General features: G+C 34.2%; 1 protein-coding gene across 1 annotated transcript; it reads right to left on the bottom strand.

The window, feature by feature from the left end:
• Window positions 1–2,481: 2,481 nt before the first annotated feature.
• LOC102803161 (uncharacterized) lies at window positions 2,482–20,055 on the bottom strand. Its single transcript, XM_006821156.3, has 2 exons — window positions 19,602–20,055; window positions 2,482–3,680 (listed from the first exon to the last, which is right to left on the bottom strand). The coding sequence occupies exons 1-2, from the start codon at window positions 20,053–20,055 to the stop codon at window positions 2,482–2,484; spliced, it is 1,653 nt and encodes a 550-aa protein (XP_006821219.1).
• Window positions 20,056–20,313: the final 258 nt, after the last annotated feature.

The following is a 20,313-nucleotide window of genomic DNA, read 5'->3' as shown; positions in this document are numbered from 1 at the left end:
GTCGGTTACTCTTTTGAATGTATACGTCATTAAATGGCGTCAATGTAAGTCGGCACTGTAATCTAAACTTCACAACGGCATATATAAGGTAATGATTGAAAATTGCATTAAAAACAAAAATTAAAAACTAATACTTTCGTTTCCCCGCCAATACTCTTGCTAATACAATATTATCAGTACATGGGTCAGATTACTGTGAATGACAAGACCAATTTCTGGAGATTTGTTTATATCAAAATGGTCGTATACCTAAATTATCAGTTCTTTTCGACAGACTAGCTGCCGCCGAAACAATACTTCAACTGGCTTCGAGTGATGCACATCTACGATACCCGATATGAAAACCGGTTATAACGTCTACAACGACAGAATATTGAAATGATATTTTGTTATGTTCTTGACATGAACGGTCGCCTGGCGACAAAATACTTAGATTAGGCTTTGCCACATGACAAATGTAATACACACATTGTATATGACAATCGGTGCACACTTAACACGACTCTATTGACGAAACACAATTTAGAATATAAGTATCCAGGACGATTCAATGAAACTGAAGCTATGTAAAACATCACAAATGCACCGTTACAAACCAATATGTTTTACCCGGTAGATTACGTAAGGTATGTATTGGTATACATAACACTACGATAAAGATTTTCCGTTTTAGACATTGTGAAAGTTATTTGTTTTGGGGGGATTTTTTTTTTATTTTGACAAGATAAATCAGAAATTTATATTAAGAATAATTCATACCGAAATGTATTCCCTAAGCACCTATAAATACCTTTTATAATTACCGATTACGCAAGAATATTACAGAAAAAAGAAGCTTTATTCTCTATATTTTTGCCTTTTATTTGTCTTGAATTATGACTGAAAGAAGCTGAATGAAATTACATACAATGTAGTGTGTTCAACAACTCATGTATGAACAATAACTTTATTAAACATGATTAGGTAAAATACTGTATTTTCTTCATAAAAACGAAAGAATTTCACAGTGTTGAAAACGTAAAAACTGTATCGCAGTGTTACATCTAAACATGTTTGCTTACAGAAAAATGACAAACAATTATTACAGGAAACTGCATAGTAGATCCCAACATTTTGAGTGTACATACTTTTAATATTGCTATTTTTGAGAATTCAAGTTGAATGAACAGAAATGATTGTTGCCAAAGTTTCCAGCACAATTTTCTGTACTGTTATATATTACTCAGTTTTGTAAAATACATATATATAATATGTACTATGTCAACACAGAGCTATGTATAGACACAATTTGTGAACAATGACAATTACTATGATCATTATGGAGAATGTGAAAGTATAAGTCTATTTGTGTAAATTAATAATTAGATAAGGCAGCGTGGAATCGAGCTAGACAAGGGGTGTGTATTCACAGGACATCAGCGTGGAATCGAATTAAACAAGGGTCATGTATTCAAGCGTTGTATTCCAAATTACACGTTGTCATGGTAATTTGTTTCAGCTGCATGCAGTATAATACGATTTAAACCAAGTCATCATATTCAATTTATTGATTTATAAAAAAACAACAATGTGAATTGTCATAGTAACAAAGAAATATAAATCGATATTTTCTACTTCTTCCTTTGAGGAATTCAGCAGATTATGTAACCTATACACCCACACATATATAACACTTACACACAGAAACTTTGCATACATTCAATGCATTGGTTTCAGAATGTATTTTGTTATTTACAAAAGCAAACGTATTAAATCATTGGTTTGAAGAATATAAATGTTATTATGGCAAGATTTTTACACGTCGGCAGACGAATATAAATATTCGTGTAAACACAGGCACATATACGGCGGTTTGAATTTGCAAATACTATAAACATAGCATTCCAAAATAACCAAAAGTTGTGGGAGTCATTTTAGTTTGGAACTTTTTAGTCAATGAAAATCTGGAACAGAAATAAATCCTATTTTAACGCTCAGCTCTTCTCAGGTATTTTAATGTTTTGATATTTTGACAGTGCAGCGCGAGTATCGACCGACGCACAGCGGGGTCTGAGTGTATGCTTAGCGGTATCCTCGTATTAACCTTATTATTATACATTTTTTCCTCCTCTTTGGAATGTCGAAATCTAAAAAGTTCAGAACAGTTTGTCATGTTTATTTTTTATTATAATTAGATGACACTTACGCGCGTAATCATTCCATATCTGGAATTCGCATTTCCTAGTATAGAAGGGTGCAAATGCCAGGTGCAATACTGCAAAATCACGGCACGCTATAACTTATGGCGTTACGATGACAGATTTATAATGAATAATATTTGTAAAAATAATTTCACCACAGACATGTCACTATGAGTTTAGTTATGTTACACACTACATGACCAATGTCGGGGTATGATATTTAATCATTGTAAATATACCACAAATGATTCTCCCGAACCGTTAGTTATTTCGCTTGCGTCCAATATAATAACCGTCCGTACTATAAAGTCTCCGTTGCTGGCTTGTCTTCTCTGGCAAACATCTTTCTTCCAAATCCGCGAATTCGTTCTTGAGAGAGGCTGAGGCAGCTTGACATCATCACCATCCCTGTAATAATGTAAGCCGCAATAAGTGCTTGTTGCGACACAGGGTCATCAGTATTATAAACGGGGACTAGGTCACCAAAGCCAATGGTCGTGAACGTCATTGTACAGAAGTAAATGGCGTCGGTGTACGTCCAATGCTCTGACGAAGAGAATACAGCCGCACCTGCACAAATATATGCAATGAGTATAACAACAATAAACATAAGTGGCGCATCCTCGCTGCCTTTCACAGTTATACAGCGTGATTTTACAGTCTGAATTTCTTTTTGAGAAACTACATTGGCACTATCATAATTCATTGTTTGTTCTTCCTGTAATGACGGTGCCATGTTTGTCACGTTGGCGTTTTCAGGATCTTTGTGGTTCGAAGTTTCTTTGTCGTGCTTAGTTGTGACTATGGAATCTACACTACCTGAGCCCGTACAATTTTCTTTATCGTCACTTTCACTATTATACAACTCATTCGAAGTCTGGCAATATTTTCTGCTACATGCACCAGTAGAGGAGGATCTACATTTTCTCCTTTTACCTGTAGCCTGTTTCACTCTAGTTGATGGCTCTTTGTGAATATTTTCCATGCTTTCCAGTGCACTGTGGTATAGATCGCCATCAACATGCTGAGTACCACTGTCAATGTGCAGGTCAATGCACTCCGACACAGTAGCAACTTTGCAACATTCTTGCAAGCTGATCCCCTTAATGGAAGCATCATGCTGTTCATCCTGCACACCAACGTCATTGTTATAAACTACTTGTTTATAGCTCAACAACGATAAGTCAGGATCCATGGAAGTCCTCTGTAGGCCATCTTGTATAACGTCCTCCATCACTTGATCTTGTATACAAACTTTCTTATTTCCCGGAAGACATTGTTCGGTATTACGATCAGAAAATCCATAAGAATGTCCAAGTCGTTTTCGAAGCCAGGTTTTCTGTAAGACGTTTCTGCTTCGCTTGAAGATGTTTCGTAAAGGTGCTGCAATCAAGTCACCCAACTTTGCCAAGTAGAGAAAATACAACGGAATTCCAACGACAGCATAGAACGTACACAAAAGTCGACCTGCTGTTGTTACTGGTGTCATGTGTCCATATCCTGTTAACAAGAAATACAAGTTTAAATTAATAACTAGATATTAGTACACTAACTAGTTTAGACTCATGCAATTTTATTGGATATGATGTTTTTTTTATTAGTTACAATGTAGTTACATATATATGTAATTACATACATGTATCTAATGCATACATGTGTTGTCCCGCAAGAATTTAAGTGCAACATTTCACAAATTTGTATGCATATTTCGATAAATTGTTTATGATATTGAACCAAGTAGACATATTTTGGTCAGAATGATAAGTATTACTAATGTCGGTGTCTTTTAACAAAAGTTCACTTTGTCATTCAAAGACTTTTTTTTCTCCCAAATGCAATAATTTGTTGATACCAAGTGGTTTATTTACTCAAATTAGGTAAATATATAGAAAACGTGAAAATCCGAATACCATTTTGTCAATAAAACACCTTAAACGAAATAATGCGACAATAATAAAATACAAATACGATATTTTTTTCTTTTCTACATATTAGATTCGTCAGTACATTACGCTCATGTGAAATGTTTGATTATTACTGCATCGTAAACATATTAAATGTCAGTGAAACAATGAACAGCAAGACGATCAGGTGACTAAAATTAAATATAAAAACTAGTATTATATATCATTTATATATGTATTACATATATTCAATGTAATGTAAACACTCCTTTTTAGCAATAGCTGCAAGCAAAAATGTCAGCAAAAACACCCCAAACTTATTAAAAACTGTGTAAAAGCTTCGTTAACTTAAGTTCTTTGTTTATTATTTTACTTCCACACATTCATTTAATAACACTACTATGTTATCGTAAATGTCAATTTCACCTGATGCTAATAAAACAGCACTACAATTGATGCATTCCTGTTGAGTTGAATATATCTTACTGAGAGGGTAATCGTATTTGTGTTCAATATGCCAAACTATTAGCATGGAGTTTCTTTCTTGCTCGATAGTTATTTCATCAGTTTCAGATCATTGCAGACTAGTGGGTCATTTTCTGAGAATTATCAATTAAAAAATATCATATTAACGTAAGTGAGTCATGTGACATAATGTGGTATTAACTGCATATTATCTTTAAAACGGTTGTAATTTACCAATAAATAGTATTACGTTTAGTACTAAACATTATAAGTCAGACAAGTAACTGTCAATAGATATTTTCATACACACGCAATTAATTATTCAAACCACGTTTGCCCTACACCAGCTGGTAGGGCTTGTTAAATTTCGTTGGAGTATTTGTTTACATTATTCACTGTCAATGACGTCATATACAGGACTGTGAAGATTGATCGCGGAGATTATATTCTGGATTTACACTTCATACAAAAGAATAATTCCCTATGGATGATATACCATTGTTCATTATTGTCTGTTTATTATGTCCATTTGCCATGGCAACGTTCAATAATACGGTAAAAATCATAATTTGCGTGAATCGTGTCAATGACATAATTGATGAGTAAATTCGAACAGCATGACCCATTGTAACTATTGCTAATGTACAAATTAACAAATAAAGAAACATTTGTCATATCGGAAATAACTCTTTCAATTGCTATTGTGAAATCCTAGTCGTTATATAATAATAACGTTTTAATATATCACCCGCACATTTGCAAAGGATTTTTGTTGCAGCATATCGCAATGCATTACGGGATTATAATTCTTTATATGAACTCACATACTAACTCTAATTCATTGAGAAAGATATATGGCGTTAGTGTCACGGGGGAATTTTTCTCTGGTCTGGGGGTTCTCCAACACGTGTCGGGGGGGGGGAATTCTCGTCTGTCTCTATATCTCGTCTGCTTGAAGTACCGGACCGGGAAAGTCACTTAAGCTTTACAGTCAAATAAGACACACACAACGAAATACGTTTCAATAGCTAGTCATTAGCCACATCGAGAATGGGGTATCTCTGCCCTGCACTGACCAAGACTATCTCGCCTCGTGGTGCTCTCTCTCTCTCTCTCTCTCTCTCTCTCTCTGACCAAGGACTTAGACTGTTTATTACGTATCAAAAACCAATTACAAAGCAGTTTAAAGACATAAGGCGTAACCTTCACACATTCAATTTGCACATACCCAATCACACTAAGTACTGGACAGGTCATATCTTTTGATCAATCGTTCACTATATTAATAAAATACAAATACCAACTGTCAGAATGAGTAGTCCGAATAGCGACGGTTATCTCGTAATTAGTTGCAAATCACTGAGTCGAGTTCCGTCTAGGACCTCGCATGAGCCCAAATAATGACAAATATAACACAGCCATTCACTAGTAATCTTCTAAATAAGTCGCACAACAGATACGCGAAAACTAATTCATGACATTAGTGTAATTAGGGTTACTGTAATAGTCACAGATAGTAGACGTCATCATACAATGATACTACAAAGTTCAATTAACCAGAACATTGAAAGTATTTAAACAATTTAAATGTATTCAAAGTGAAGATGACGCAACCCGGAAATTAGCTTTCGATGACGAAATTCTGTCATTCATATTTTATCTGAACTAATATTTGATTTACATAGAGTAAACAATATAGGTCTGTTTTCTATTTGCATTAATCTCCCTGAGTGTTAACAGTTTGGCAACATTATTCTTGTCTATCTATCCTGAGTGTTAACAGTTTGGCAACATTATTCTTGTCTATCTACCCTGAGTGTTAACAGTTTGGCAACATTATTTTTGTCTATCTAACCTGAGTGTTAACAGTTTGCCAACATTATTCTCGTCTATCTACCCTGAGTGTTAACATTTTGCCAACATTATTCTCGTCAGAATAGAAAACACCACACTATTCGCTTAATATATCATTGTTTAACAGTTATAATTTACGATGTGATGGAGTTATTGTGTGTTTATAAAATAAACAGACACTCAAATTGACTTCGTATACTACCTTTACCAAAACCTGGAATGCCTCTAATAAGTTTCGAAGTCATTTTTAAACTTGTAGTGATGTGTCAGACGTGGAGAACGTACCAAACATCGAAATACTTTTCAATAGTACACTCGTTGTTGTAACGAAAGTAACTGCCTACAATAAATCGCCATTATTACTCCCTTTTAATCCAACACATCACTTTTCTTTACCTAAATGATTCAGCACTCAATTCATTCGCGACGATGGGCAATTGAGAGTCGTCATGTAACATGCCTGACAACTACCAATACAGTTGCAATATATACTAGTCAATACAACACCATACAGCTGGCTAAAAGTTAAAACGTATTTGAAATAATCTAATTATATATAAATAAATTGAATAATGCACGCTAATCCCGTCTTCAATGGCTATATACATCAGCAATTATAGGTAGTCAGGCATCGGGATTCATGCTTAAATAGTTATTCAATATATTAGCAATCATGGGTAATCTATCCCACGTCATAGTTATTATACACATTGTCAAATATGGGTTATCCTATCATACTTATTGTATATTATTAAATAAGTAATTTTGTCTTAGGGATTCTACTTTAATTGTGGTTGTGTATGTTAGAAATTATGGAGCCTGCTACTTGTATGTGTTAACATTCCAAACAAATTTGTTAATGAAGGATAATTCGCAAAAACGACTAGCCTCAATGGACGAAGGATTGGTTGCTATGACCACAATCACAGTATTATGAAATATTATAGAATAAGATTAACTAGAATCTCATAGACACACAGTTGTTGACATTTAATCAGGATTAAATACGAATGATTTCTTTTTAGTTCAGTTTCTTTAATGGCGTTCTAACTCATGGTTCTCAAATACCGATTGATGGTACGAATTGAATTATGTCGGTTAATGTTTATTGACAGTAAGATTTATAAATCAATTTACTAAAGATGTGGAGCATTCATGTTAGATTGATTCGTCTAACAATATTACGTCAATGTGAGCTGATTTTGCTTTAGCAAATGAAATTGTATAAACATAGCTGACTGTCTGTACTTCATGTTTTGACAAAACCAGATCTGCGCACAGAATACGATACGTCTGCGTGAATGATTCACGCTAACATAGAGAAAATAAATATGATTAAATAGTTCCATGCACAATAAAAAAAAAATTGAGATCACTGAATTTATTATTCAATGCGAGTTGGTAATGTATTTTCTTCACGACCACGTGAGTTCTGACGAATCAACGTGACGATTTTAAATATGAGGTATATTTGTAATACAAACACTGACAACGTAAATTATTTCGAAATATCTTTACACGTTTGTCTGGGAGAGTATTTGAACCCATATGTTTGTGTTCGCTGCTATTTTACTTTTCAGAACTTGTCACATGAACTAAACATCACAATATTTATAATAAATATAAATTTATACGATCTCGGATTTACAAATTTATTCAACAAACTCATTTGCGTAAAGGATCGTTTTTTCTAAGACTACTATTTACAAAATGACAGTTTACAATTTTGCAACCTATGAATATTAATAATTAATGAATATGTTTATTTTGGAGACCGTTTTTGTTTACGGTTTTAGGGATGCATTGAAAAAATGGTCACTAATTTTATGTGCAGCCTTCACACCACGGAAAGTTACGGTGTTTGGACAGTTTGAATTGTAGTAATTATCAACGGTGTCTCACTATCTGACGCCTTAAACAAAATCATATTAATCAATAAATAAAACAAATTTGAATTACTATAATAAATTAATAATTAATTTCTAATAAGTTGAATCAACCAACATATTTAGGCATAAAAAATTTAACCGTGTTTCCATCTGCTCGCGTGAACAGATCAGATTTTTAAGTAAAGAGATATGGTGATAAGACATTGAGTTATGTTGAGAAATGCTGAAACTATTTAAAAAGAGACTATTGTCAACAATACTGCGTGTGCATATCGAATGTAAATAAAGTGAAGATTCCCACTGTAATTTCAGTTCATTTGCAAGATAGGAAATGAACTACTGTAATAGAAATTGTTCATTTCTCCCTTGCTAGTTTGGCAATTTCTTTTGATGTTTTTTTTTTTTTTCATTTCCTACAGCTTATTTGAAACTCGTTGGTCCAAATGCTTCTCATTTGTTATAATAATATAGTTAGGGGATAAATTAACAAAATAGAACAAAATCTGTCATGTATAAACAGTGGTAGTAATATATTCATAAATTCTTGCTTCACCGCCACCACAGAGCTACACGGCAATAGACAGGACGTTAGTTATTATTGTATTACTTACATGAGCATTCACATTTTGAATGGAAAACTAAAACAAAATTAGTTTTAGAAAACGACAATATATTGCAGGAGATTCGCAATTAGAGCTAATAAAAACCTCAACTTTAAACTCGTGCAAGATTAGTAACAAAATAGATATAGCTCTCAAATGGCAAACTACAAAAATTGTAAATTGTGAACGTGTAGACACAAATTCATGGAATGTTCCAACAACATATATTATCAATGATTTACTCACAGCGAGTTCAATAAACTCGGATGATGCTAGCACCACTCACACTAGAGATTTAATGTGTCAGATTTAATTATTGCTCATAAAACTGCAACATAATAGTCCATTATATGTACTGTATTGGGCGCTGTGCTGGATTAATCTTAGCACTAAATAGAGAAGCAAAGGAAATTCTGATGAGATTGTAGAACAACATGCAATCACAAAAAGTGGTATGAACTAATATGCAAATTTTCGTTCAACTGAACTATTTGTGTTTTTAATAATGTCCTTCTTTATTGAGATAATTTTAATTCGTAATACAAAGAGATAACAAACAAGGATTCGCTTTTCATGCTTTATCGCCAACGAGGTTAATAAAAGTCGATTATCAAAGCACGTTTGAGAATATGGAATAATATAGTCATGCAATTTTAACATGTTTTGATGTATATGAAAAGATGTGGCCCTGTGTTAGAACTTCTCTTTAAGCAGTATTAGGTTAGTAGGTCAACCATTTTGATTTAGAAATCAAATAAATTAGCATGCAGACACACGTATAACGACAAATGTATTCAACATTGGATATTAATTTATAGTAATGACAAGACAAGGTACCGACATGACATACACTAGTCATCCAGCGTGCCATGATAATTAGTTAAATCGTGTAATGTTATTATATTATATTTTAAAAGTGATGGTCGTCCTACGCATGCGCCAGATATTGGTCATATACGAATGAGATTATTGGTGACTCTTATCGCTAAGAATGTGAACATATTCGCAGAGTGTTGCGTAAGTCTTACAGGGAAGGAGACGGTATCAAGTTGTATATTAACCCACAATGTGCCCCCAATCGCAATGAGCGGGGGGGGGGGGCTGCCAAACGTGGTTATCAACACAAATATGGCGCATGTATGGTGCGACGACCGGCCGTCACCTTTTAAAGTATGGTAAATTCCAAAATGTTAACTGTTTTGCAAAATAGTCAACTGAAACTGACCATTCCTTCTGTTGTCATTCTATGCCCTAATAAAATAACATATGTGTACTGCAATTAGCATTGCGCCTCTCAACCTACCACATAATCAAATCAAACAATAACGCATTCTGATGCAGCTCTACTCAATTAAAAGTATTAAATGTTCAAAGAATATCGTTTTTTACATCTACGGCGTTCAAATGTATAAACATGATTTTGTTACAGCGGTACACTGAACGATTGAGTTAAATATATATCTATATACACCATACGATTGAGTTTCATTGAAATAATTCAATATTTAATGTTGAAATAGGAAAAGTACCTGACTTGGAAATAAACGTATTGGCAAAGTATTGCTGCTCTCTGCTGGGGAATCTGATTCGCAACAGAGTTATTTAAACATAAAGAAAATGTTTGCAAATGTTCCATTTACAGGTCAATAATAAAACAGAATAGTAAAATAGGTCAACGAATGATTGACAGGATTGCAACTGCACACATCTGTACAAAGATGTGACAACGTCAAATGAAATATTGATTGACCCGCGCTATTGATTGTGACTTCCCAGTACATTTACTCATGTATTGGGAGGACTAATGGAAATCATTACGCTGGATCATAAGCTCAGTCACGTACTGACATGTCTGTTTTTTACATAAAGAGTAAATAGTACATGCCTTATGTTTTTTACGCGTATGGTGTATATGTCTTCTATTATGAGAGTCAGTAACAAGTAATCCCCGACATAACTGTTTTGTACCAAGAGGTTGGTAAATGGCATGAAAAGCATTCTGAAATTCGTTTAAATCACGTCACAATTTACCGTTTCGTGCGTGTTTTTTTTTGGGGGGGGATAGATATTGTAGTATACAATATCATTTGTCATTATATGGCCACCTGAGTTTGATGATTTGGCGCTGTGACTATAATATGTCTACATCATTTATTTTGATAACTAGAAATACATTTTGGAAATAGTGAATTCTAATGTAATTAAACTTACTGGAATTTTAATTATGCACGCGGTTTATTTATATCAAAATTGTACATCGTTGTAATCTACGAAGGGATATATCGCTATAAGCTTAAAAAGCATGAAATCGATGATTTGACGTGAAACATGGCGTAAGCATCTCTTGTTGTTTAAATGAATAATACTATAAATACGTCTACAGAGTGGATTAATTAAAAGTGTAGAACATTATTATATATTAGTGATTAACCATATTTTAATATTGATATCAATATATAGGTCGTGTTTATAATAATGATATGCATGACCGCGATTAAAGCAAACTATGACGTTGCATGAAACAGAATCAATGTAGATTTTCAGTATAATACGACACAACGTGTGAATTATTTATTGACACGTTGGTAACTGGTTCATGTGGTAAAATGTTAATTTGTAATTTATACTCCAAAGTCGAGACATCATGTCACTACGGCGATTATATGTATATATCGTATTCCATACGCGTCGAGTTTCGACTTATGTGCGCAAAATAGCTCAACGAGCTCAATATCAAAGATGCGCAAATGATATTACATTGTAAGACGAGTTGATAATAGGAGACCTCCAGTAACAGTTGAAATAGTTGACAAGAGCCTAAAATTAATAATAAGCATCGATACACTGCATTAACTACAAATTCACCAGCACAATATTTATTCTTAATATTTGTCGCAATTCACGAGTAAGGTAGCGCGGGATATAGCGGATCGCGAGGTGATGGGCGACGCGTTTTGTGCTCAGACACATCAATTTTCATTATTTTATCTTCACTACTGTATTCTACTGCACTATACTGTTCTTGTGCAGAACAAATTGGAATAAAACACTTCAGAACATCATTAAATTATAAAACATATCGATAGTTACATAGTTATTAATTATGATAATACGAAGAACTCAACCGTCATTTACTATTAAACTAAATAGCTATAATTCTTAAAATGACGTTCCATTCCAACGTGTCGACGATTAATTGTAATATAAGTCATATGTCGTGGTGTCATAGATAATGCTAATCAATAGCAATGTATTGCATTTAATTATTGTCTAAGTAAAAATAGATTATACACCAGTATTGATACATCGATATCTACATAATGCTATAGATGAAATTCGATTCAACAGCGTACGTGTTACACAGCGTGCAGTCAACTCATGTGAAATACTACAATATTCCATGAACCGGGCCATTCCAAATCACACAAACAGCACACACATCGAAGCAACTTTATTGATTTTTATGTTCCAAAAATTATGCCATTGTCTTCATCTCACGGTGTGTTCCTTTAAAGCGGTTGCCTGGCAACATTCAATACATGAGTAGCTACATTAGCAATTCCCATGGCGACGCAAGCGTAATTGGTACGTGTGAATATAGCTATGGCTTCCCGGAGAATTAAATTGTCGATTTAAACAGGTATCAACCACTACTCCCAAGTTGCCAAAAAGTTGTTCTAATTGAATTAACATGTAGTTGTTATTAACCAAGGTATCTGAATGAATACGTAGTTGTTGTTAACCGAGACATCTGAATAAATACGTAGTTGTTGTTAACCGAGACATCTGAATAAATACGCAGTTGTTGTTGTTGTTAACCAAGGTATCTGAATGAATACGTAGTTGTTATTAACCAAGGTATCTGAATGGATACGTAGTTGTTGTTAACCGAGGTATCTGAATGAATACGTAGTTGTTGTTAACCAAGGTATCTGAATGAATACGTAGTTGTTGTTAACCAAGGTATCTGAATGAATACGTAGTTGTTATTAACCAAGGTATCTGAATGAATACGTAGTTGTTGTTAACCAAGGTATCTGAATGAATACGTAGTTGTTGTTAACCGAGGTATCTGAATGAATACGTAGTTGTTGTTAACCGAGGTATCTGAATGAATACGTAGTTGTTGTTAACCAAGGTATCTGAATGAATACGTAGTTGTTGTTAACCGAGGTATCTGAATGAATACGTAGTTGTTGTTAACCGAGGTATCTGAATGAATACGTAGTTGTTGTTAACCGAGGTATCTGAATGAATACGTAGTTGTTGTTAACCGAGGCATCTGAATGAATACGTAGTTGTTGTTAACTGAGGTATCTGAATGAATACGTAGTTGTTGTTAACCAAGGTATCTGAATGAATACGTAGTTGTTGTTAACCAAGGTATCTGAATGAATACGTAGTTGTTGTTAACCAAGGTATCTGAATGAATACGTAGTTGTTGTTAACCAAGGTATCTGAATGAATACGTAGTTGTTGTTAACCAAGGTATCTGAATGAATACGTAGTTGTTGTTAACCAAGGTATCTGAATGAATACGTAGTTGTTGTTAACCAAGGTATCTGAATGAATACGTAGTTATTGTTAACCAAGGTATCTGAATGAATACGTAGTTGTTGTTAACCAAGGTATCTGAATGAATACGTAGTTGTTGTTAACCGAGGTATCTGAATGAATACGTAGTTGTTGTTAACCAAGGTATCTGAATGAATACGTAGTTGTTGTTAACCAAGTTATCTGAATGAACACGTAGTTGTTGTTAACCAAGGTATCTGAATGAATACGTAGTTGCTGTTAACCAAGGTATCTGAATGAATACGTAGTTGTTGTTAACCAAGGTATCTGAATGAATACGTAGTTGTTGTTAACCAAGGTATCTGAATGAATACGTAGTTGTTGTTAACCAAGGTATCTGAATGAATACGTAGTTGTTGTTAACCAAGGTATCTGAATGAATACGAAGTTGTTGTTAACCGAGGTATCTGAATGAATACGTAGTTGTTGTTAACCAAGGTATCTCAATGAATACGTAGTTGTTGTTAACCGAGGTATCTGAATGAATACGTAGTTGTTGTTAACCAAGGTAACTGAATGAATACGTAGTTGTTTTTAACCGAGGTATCTGAATGAATACGTAGTTGTTGTTAACCAAGTTATCTGAATGAATACGTAGTTGTTGTTAACCAAGGTATCTGAATGAATACGTAGTTGTTGTTAACCGAGGTATCTGAATGAATACGTAGTTGTTGTTAACCAAGGTATCTGAATGAATACGTAGTTGTTGTTAACCAAGGTATCTGAATGAATACGTAGTTGTTGTTAACCGAGGTATCTGAATGAATACGTAGTTGTTGTTTACCGAGACATCTGAATGAATACGTAGTTGTTGTTAACCAAGGTATCTGAATGAATACGTAGTTGTTGTTAACCGAGGTATCTGAATGAATACGTAGTTGTTGTTAGCCGAGGTATCTGAATGAATACGTAGTTGTTGTTAACCGAGGTATCTCAATGAATACGTAGTTGTTGTTAACTGAGACATCTGAATGAATACGTAGTTGTTGTTAACCGAGGTATCTGAATGAATACGTAGTTGTTGTTAACCAAGGTATCTGAATGAATACGTAGTTGTTGTTAACCGAGGTATCTGAATGAATACGTAGTTGTTGTTAACCAAGGTATCTGATTGAATATGTAGTTGTTGTTAACCAAGGTATCTGAATGAATACGTAGTTGTTGTTAACCAAGGTATCTGAATGAATACGTAGTTGTTTTTAACCGAGGTAACTGAATGAATACGTAGTTGTTGTTAACCGAGACATCTGAATGAATACGTAGTTGTTGTTAACCAAGGTATCTGAATGAATACGTAGTTGTTGTTAACCGAGGTATCTGAATGAATACGTAGTTGTTGTTAACCAAGGTATCTGAATGAATACGTAGTTGTTGTTAACCAAGGTATCTGAATGAATACGTAGTTGTTTTTAACCGAGGTAACTGATTGAATACGTAGTTGTTGTTAACCGAGACATCTGAATGAATACGTAGTTGTTGTTAACCAAGGTATCTGAATGAATACGTAGTTGTTGTTAACTGAGACATCTGAATGAATACGTAGTTGTTGTTAACCAAGGTATCTGAATGAATACGTAGTTGTTGTTAACCAAGGTATCTGAATGAATACGTAGTTGTTGTTAACAAAGGTATCTGAATGAATACGTAGTTGTTGTTAACCGAGACATCTGAATGAATACGTAGTTGTTGCTAGCCGAGGTATCTGAATGAATACGTAGTTGTTGTTAACCGAGGTATCTCAATGAATACGTAGTTGTTGTTAACTGAGACATCTGAATGAATACGTAGTTGTTGTTAACCGAGGTATCTGAATGAATACGTAGTTGTTGTTAACCGAGGTATCTCAATGAATACGTAGTTGTTGTTAACTGAGACATCTGAATGAATACGTAGTTGTTGTTAACCGAGGTATCTGAATGAATACGTAGTTGTTGTTAACCAAGGTATCTGAATGAATACGTAGTTGTTGTTAACCGAGGTATCTGAATGAATACGTAGTTGTTGTTAACCAAGGTATCTGATTGAATATGTAGTTGTTGTTAACCAAGGTATCTGAATGAATACGTAGTTGTTGTTAACCAAGGTATCTGAATGAATACGTAGTTGTTTTTAACCGAGGTAACTGAATGAATACGTAGTTGTTGTTAACCGAGACATCTGAATGAATACGTAGTTGTTGTTAACCAAGGTATCTGAATGAATACGTAGTTGTTGTTAACCGAGGTATCTGAATGAATACGTAGTTGTTGTTAACCAAGGTATCTGAATGAATACGTAGTTGTTGTTAACCAAGGTATCTGAATGAATACGTAGTTGTTTTTAACCGAGGTAACTGATTGAATACGTAGTTGTTGTTAACCGAGACATCTGAATGAATACGTAGTTGTTGTTAACCAAGGTATCTGAATGAATACGTAGTTGTTGTTAACTGAGACATCTGAATGAATACGTAGTTGTTGTTAACCAAGGTATCTGAATGAATACGTAGTTGTTGTTAACCAAGGTATCTGAATGAATACGTAGTTGTTGTTAACAAAGGTATCTGAATGAATACGTAGTTGTTGTTAACCGAGACATCTGAATGAATACGTAGTTGTTGTTAACCGAGGTATCTGATTGAATACGTAGTTGTTGTTAACCAAGGTATCTCAATGAATACGTAGTTGTTGTTAACCGAGGTAACTGAATGAATACGTAGTTGTTTTTAACCGAGGTATCTGAATGAATACGTAGTTGTTGTTAACCGAGGTATCTGAATGAATACGTAGTTGTTGTTAACCGAGGTATCTGAATGAATACGTAGTTGTTGTTAACCAAGGTATCTGAATGAATACGTAGTTGTTGTTAACCGAGACATCTGAATGAATACGTAGTTGTTGTTAACCGAGGTATCTGAATGAATACGTAGTTGTTGTTAACGGAGACATCTGAATGAATACGTTGATTTAAAGCTGCTATACTAACACATGTTTTAATTAGCAATTTGATTAATGCCAAATTATTCACAAATTATTTGCATATAACAATTAGGTTGTATTAAAACACATTCATAAACTGTTATTTTAATATTATTAAATTGCTGTTATCATATTCATATTTAAATATAATCACAACAAGAATCAATGTAGTTGTATAATAGACTGATGTGTATGCTTTCATTATGTTACATTTTAATAGGCTTCTTTATTAGGTCCCCTTGCGTGTATGTCACAGAGTATCCAATGTGTTAAATTATACGTTCTTAATGAATATTCATAGTCTCATTATCTGCAATAATTACACAATGGTATCTAGCCATTATCCCACAAACATAAGTTCATGATCCGTGAACGTTCAGCCGGTAATAGAGATAGATATATATATATAAATGAATTATGTGAGATATGTCATGACGGGGGCCGTCAACCATACCTTGCGTTTTTACTAGACAATGGAGTCCACTTTATTGTCTTAGCTTAAATGTGTACACGTATTTCAGGACTTGTTTACATTATTCGCATACATTTACATGTAATTGCAAGTTGTATACACTGTATAATCCACTTATACACAATTATAATTTAACTTCGGAGATATTCGAAATCTGGCCAACGACCACAAAAACAAATAGGTTTACATTTGATTTCGGTGTTAAGAGAACGGACCCATGCAGGAACGTTGCTTTAAGAATATATAACGATACAGTGACAATTACGAGTACTGCACGTGAAATTGTTCATTTGGCAAGTTTGTGTTAAGCTCCGTTTTCTGTCACAGTGCAATTCACGTTTCCAACTTCTAAACAAAGACGTGTCACTACAAGCTGTCTCCAGAAACAATATACTTTCCGAATTTCCATGATGAAGGAAGACTTTGTAAATCTTGATAGTCTGTGAATTCATAGTATAGGCTCGTATTCGTATTTGTGTATGTGTGCTGTGACTAATAATTTATTTATTTATTTATTTATTTATTTATTTATTTATTTATTTATTTATTTATTTATTTATTTATTTATTTATTTATTTATTTATTTATTTATTTATTTATTTATTTATTTATTTACAAGAAACAGAGTGATATAAACCGTTAAATACACATGTTGTGTAATTTACATATTATTATATCTGTTCATTTATGTAGGGTTTCTCGTTTGATATTAATTATTTAAAACACTTTTGTTTATTGGTAACGTTGCTGTGCATGGTCTGATTATGTCACCCATATACTATAAGTCATCCGTGAGATATCTTTCGTACATCCATTGGGAGTTTTCAATAACAGTAGTATGGTTAAGAAACTTGAAAAATCTACATGCAATAGATTTACCATTATAACATTTGTTATCACGTAATACGTGACATACCTTAGGTTATGTTGTATACTTATGGATTTAGAATATTATGTGAATAGAGAATTACTATTGTACAGTCTAATATAATTCCAATTCAATTTAAAAGTTTATTATTTTAATAATAGCGACATTGCGTTATAATATTATTATGAATGCAGTAAACCATGATATAGCTCACTACTCAAGCTCAATACCGATAAACGAAAGTAATTGCACAGCATATGCATGTGACTCTTGTTGAATGTAGTATATGTGTGAATGCGTTTTGTCACATTCAACGACTTAAGCAGATGATATGTTATAATTGGTTAGAAAAAAGTAATAACAACCGTTTTAGTAACGAGTCTAAAAATAACCATTGCTTTCAACATATGTCACTGTGTGCATAATCTGTCACATTGTGAACTGCAGTTACTGCAATGTGCTCACTTTATTAAAATAATATCCGCTTTGTAACATGCTGTTATTTTCAAGTTCATGATACAGTTGTTAATGTATGGCATACATAAATTATTATATCAATCTGGAAAAATATACAACGTATCCTGAACACTTGTCATTATTGATTTACACAAATGAATCGCCACAGTAATGTCATGAATTTGTTTTTGCGTATCTGTTGACCGACTTAATTAGCTGATTATTAGCGAATTGCTGTGTTATGTCTGTCATCGTTTAGGCCTATTTGAAGTTATGGACGGAACTTGGCTCAGTGATTTGAAACTAATTACGAGATAACCGTCGCTATTCTGACTATTAATTCTGACAGTTGGTATCCGTAGTTATTAATGTAGTGAACGATTAATCAAAAGATATGACGTATTCAGTACTTAGTGTGATTGGCTTTATGATTGAAGGTTACGCCCTAGAGTCTTTTTACTGCTTTGTAATTGGTTAGAGTTTTGAAAATGAATAAAGAGAGTTTGAGTTGGTCTTTGGGAGCACAGCACGATAGACGCAGTAGAGAGTCCAGTCCTGGAGAGACTTGGGGCGAGCCCCAGGCTTGACGCAGTCTAAAAGAGTCTTGGGTCAGCCTTGCGATAGTCTTGGGGATTTTTCCCCAGGGCGCTGTGTCTTATAGAGTGCTCGATTGACCGACTAAGACGAGAGCTGAAACGTATTTTGTTGTGTGTGTCTTGTTTGACTGTAAAGTATAAGTGAATTTCCTGATCCCGCACCTCGAGGGGACGAGATATAGAGACGAGACGAGATTCCCCCCTGACACGTGTGGAGACCCCCAGAGAGAAGAATTACCCCCTGATAGTAACGTGGTTTTAGTTTCACGGCCTTGATAAGTGAGAATAATATAGCAACGTTCGGAAGGATGAACGTCAACAAACAATACATGAACCGTATATAATCTCATTACCATGTATATTTTAGAAATATAAATCGAGATATAGATATGATTTGATAAAGTGATACAGAGAGATTAAAAAATACATAATAACAAAAGAGACAAATGTGTTACTATATTACGCATACGGCATATACCACGCAATACAATAAACCGTCAATTGGACTATCTGACGTCTCCAAAAAACAGGCGCTTAATCGCCCAGCTGTGCGATGCACATACACATTTATAAAAGCGCTGATACAGAATATTATATCGTGAACCGACGAATATAGTACGTTTTAACTAGCAACATGGCTGATATCTTGGGTTAAAATGAGGTGGATATTAACTCCAATACTCGCTATAGTGAATTATGTTTTATCAAATCATCAGGGACATTCGATGGTGTGATACCAACTTGTTAATCGTGCGTCTGACATAGTGATAACGACATACTAACCTATTGTACTGACAACAGTGAGGCAGAAGAAACAAGAAGCAAAGTAATCCCATTTGTATCCCTTTCTTATTCGTAACCCTTGCTGGAACGCCTTCTCCAGTTCATCTTCGAATAAACTGACTTGTTCCTCTAACATGACGCTCCAGTTGCCATCATTCAAACTGCATCCATTTCGTAAATTTATGAAGAAGTTTTCTCTCGACGAATCGATGCCGTCCACAAGACGTTGGTGATACGGGGCTTCAAGAACTTGGAATACGAAGGCGCCTATAAATACATATGCAGAAAGCGCAAAATACGATATGACATATGGTTGGAACGTTTTGCGACAATATTTTGAATGTACACATCCACGTTTTGTTTCCGGTTCTTCAGAAATATTTCCACCGGCAGATACGTTTATGATTGTTGGCCGACGTTCGGCTTGGACATCCATTTTAAAATCTAACACCATTGGAGTAATGCTTCTGTGTCCAGGCTGTTCATGCAATTAATAACAATCACCAATATTCTGTCAACACGTATTTACAGTAGATTCGACATGGTTCGTTGAATGGTAGTACGATGACATAGTCGATGCAGTACGAGCTACTGTATTCCCGATATTTGCTGAACATATATGCATGTACATAAGTTATCGCTGTTTATACCAAAGACATACATACACGCTTTCACATCCATCTATACGTGCAATAGTACATGTAGATTCAAC

This window comes from Saccoglossus kowalevskii, chromosome 11 (genome assembly GCF_978046115.1).
Source record: "Saccoglossus kowalevskii chromosome 11, keSacKowa6.1, whole genome shotgun sequence".
NCBI lineage: Eukaryota > Metazoa > Hemichordata > Enteropneusta > Harrimaniidae > Saccoglossus > Saccoglossus kowalevskii.
The sequence above is the reverse complement of the archived record's forward strand: the minus strand, read 5'-3'. Positions and strand labels throughout refer to the sequence as shown.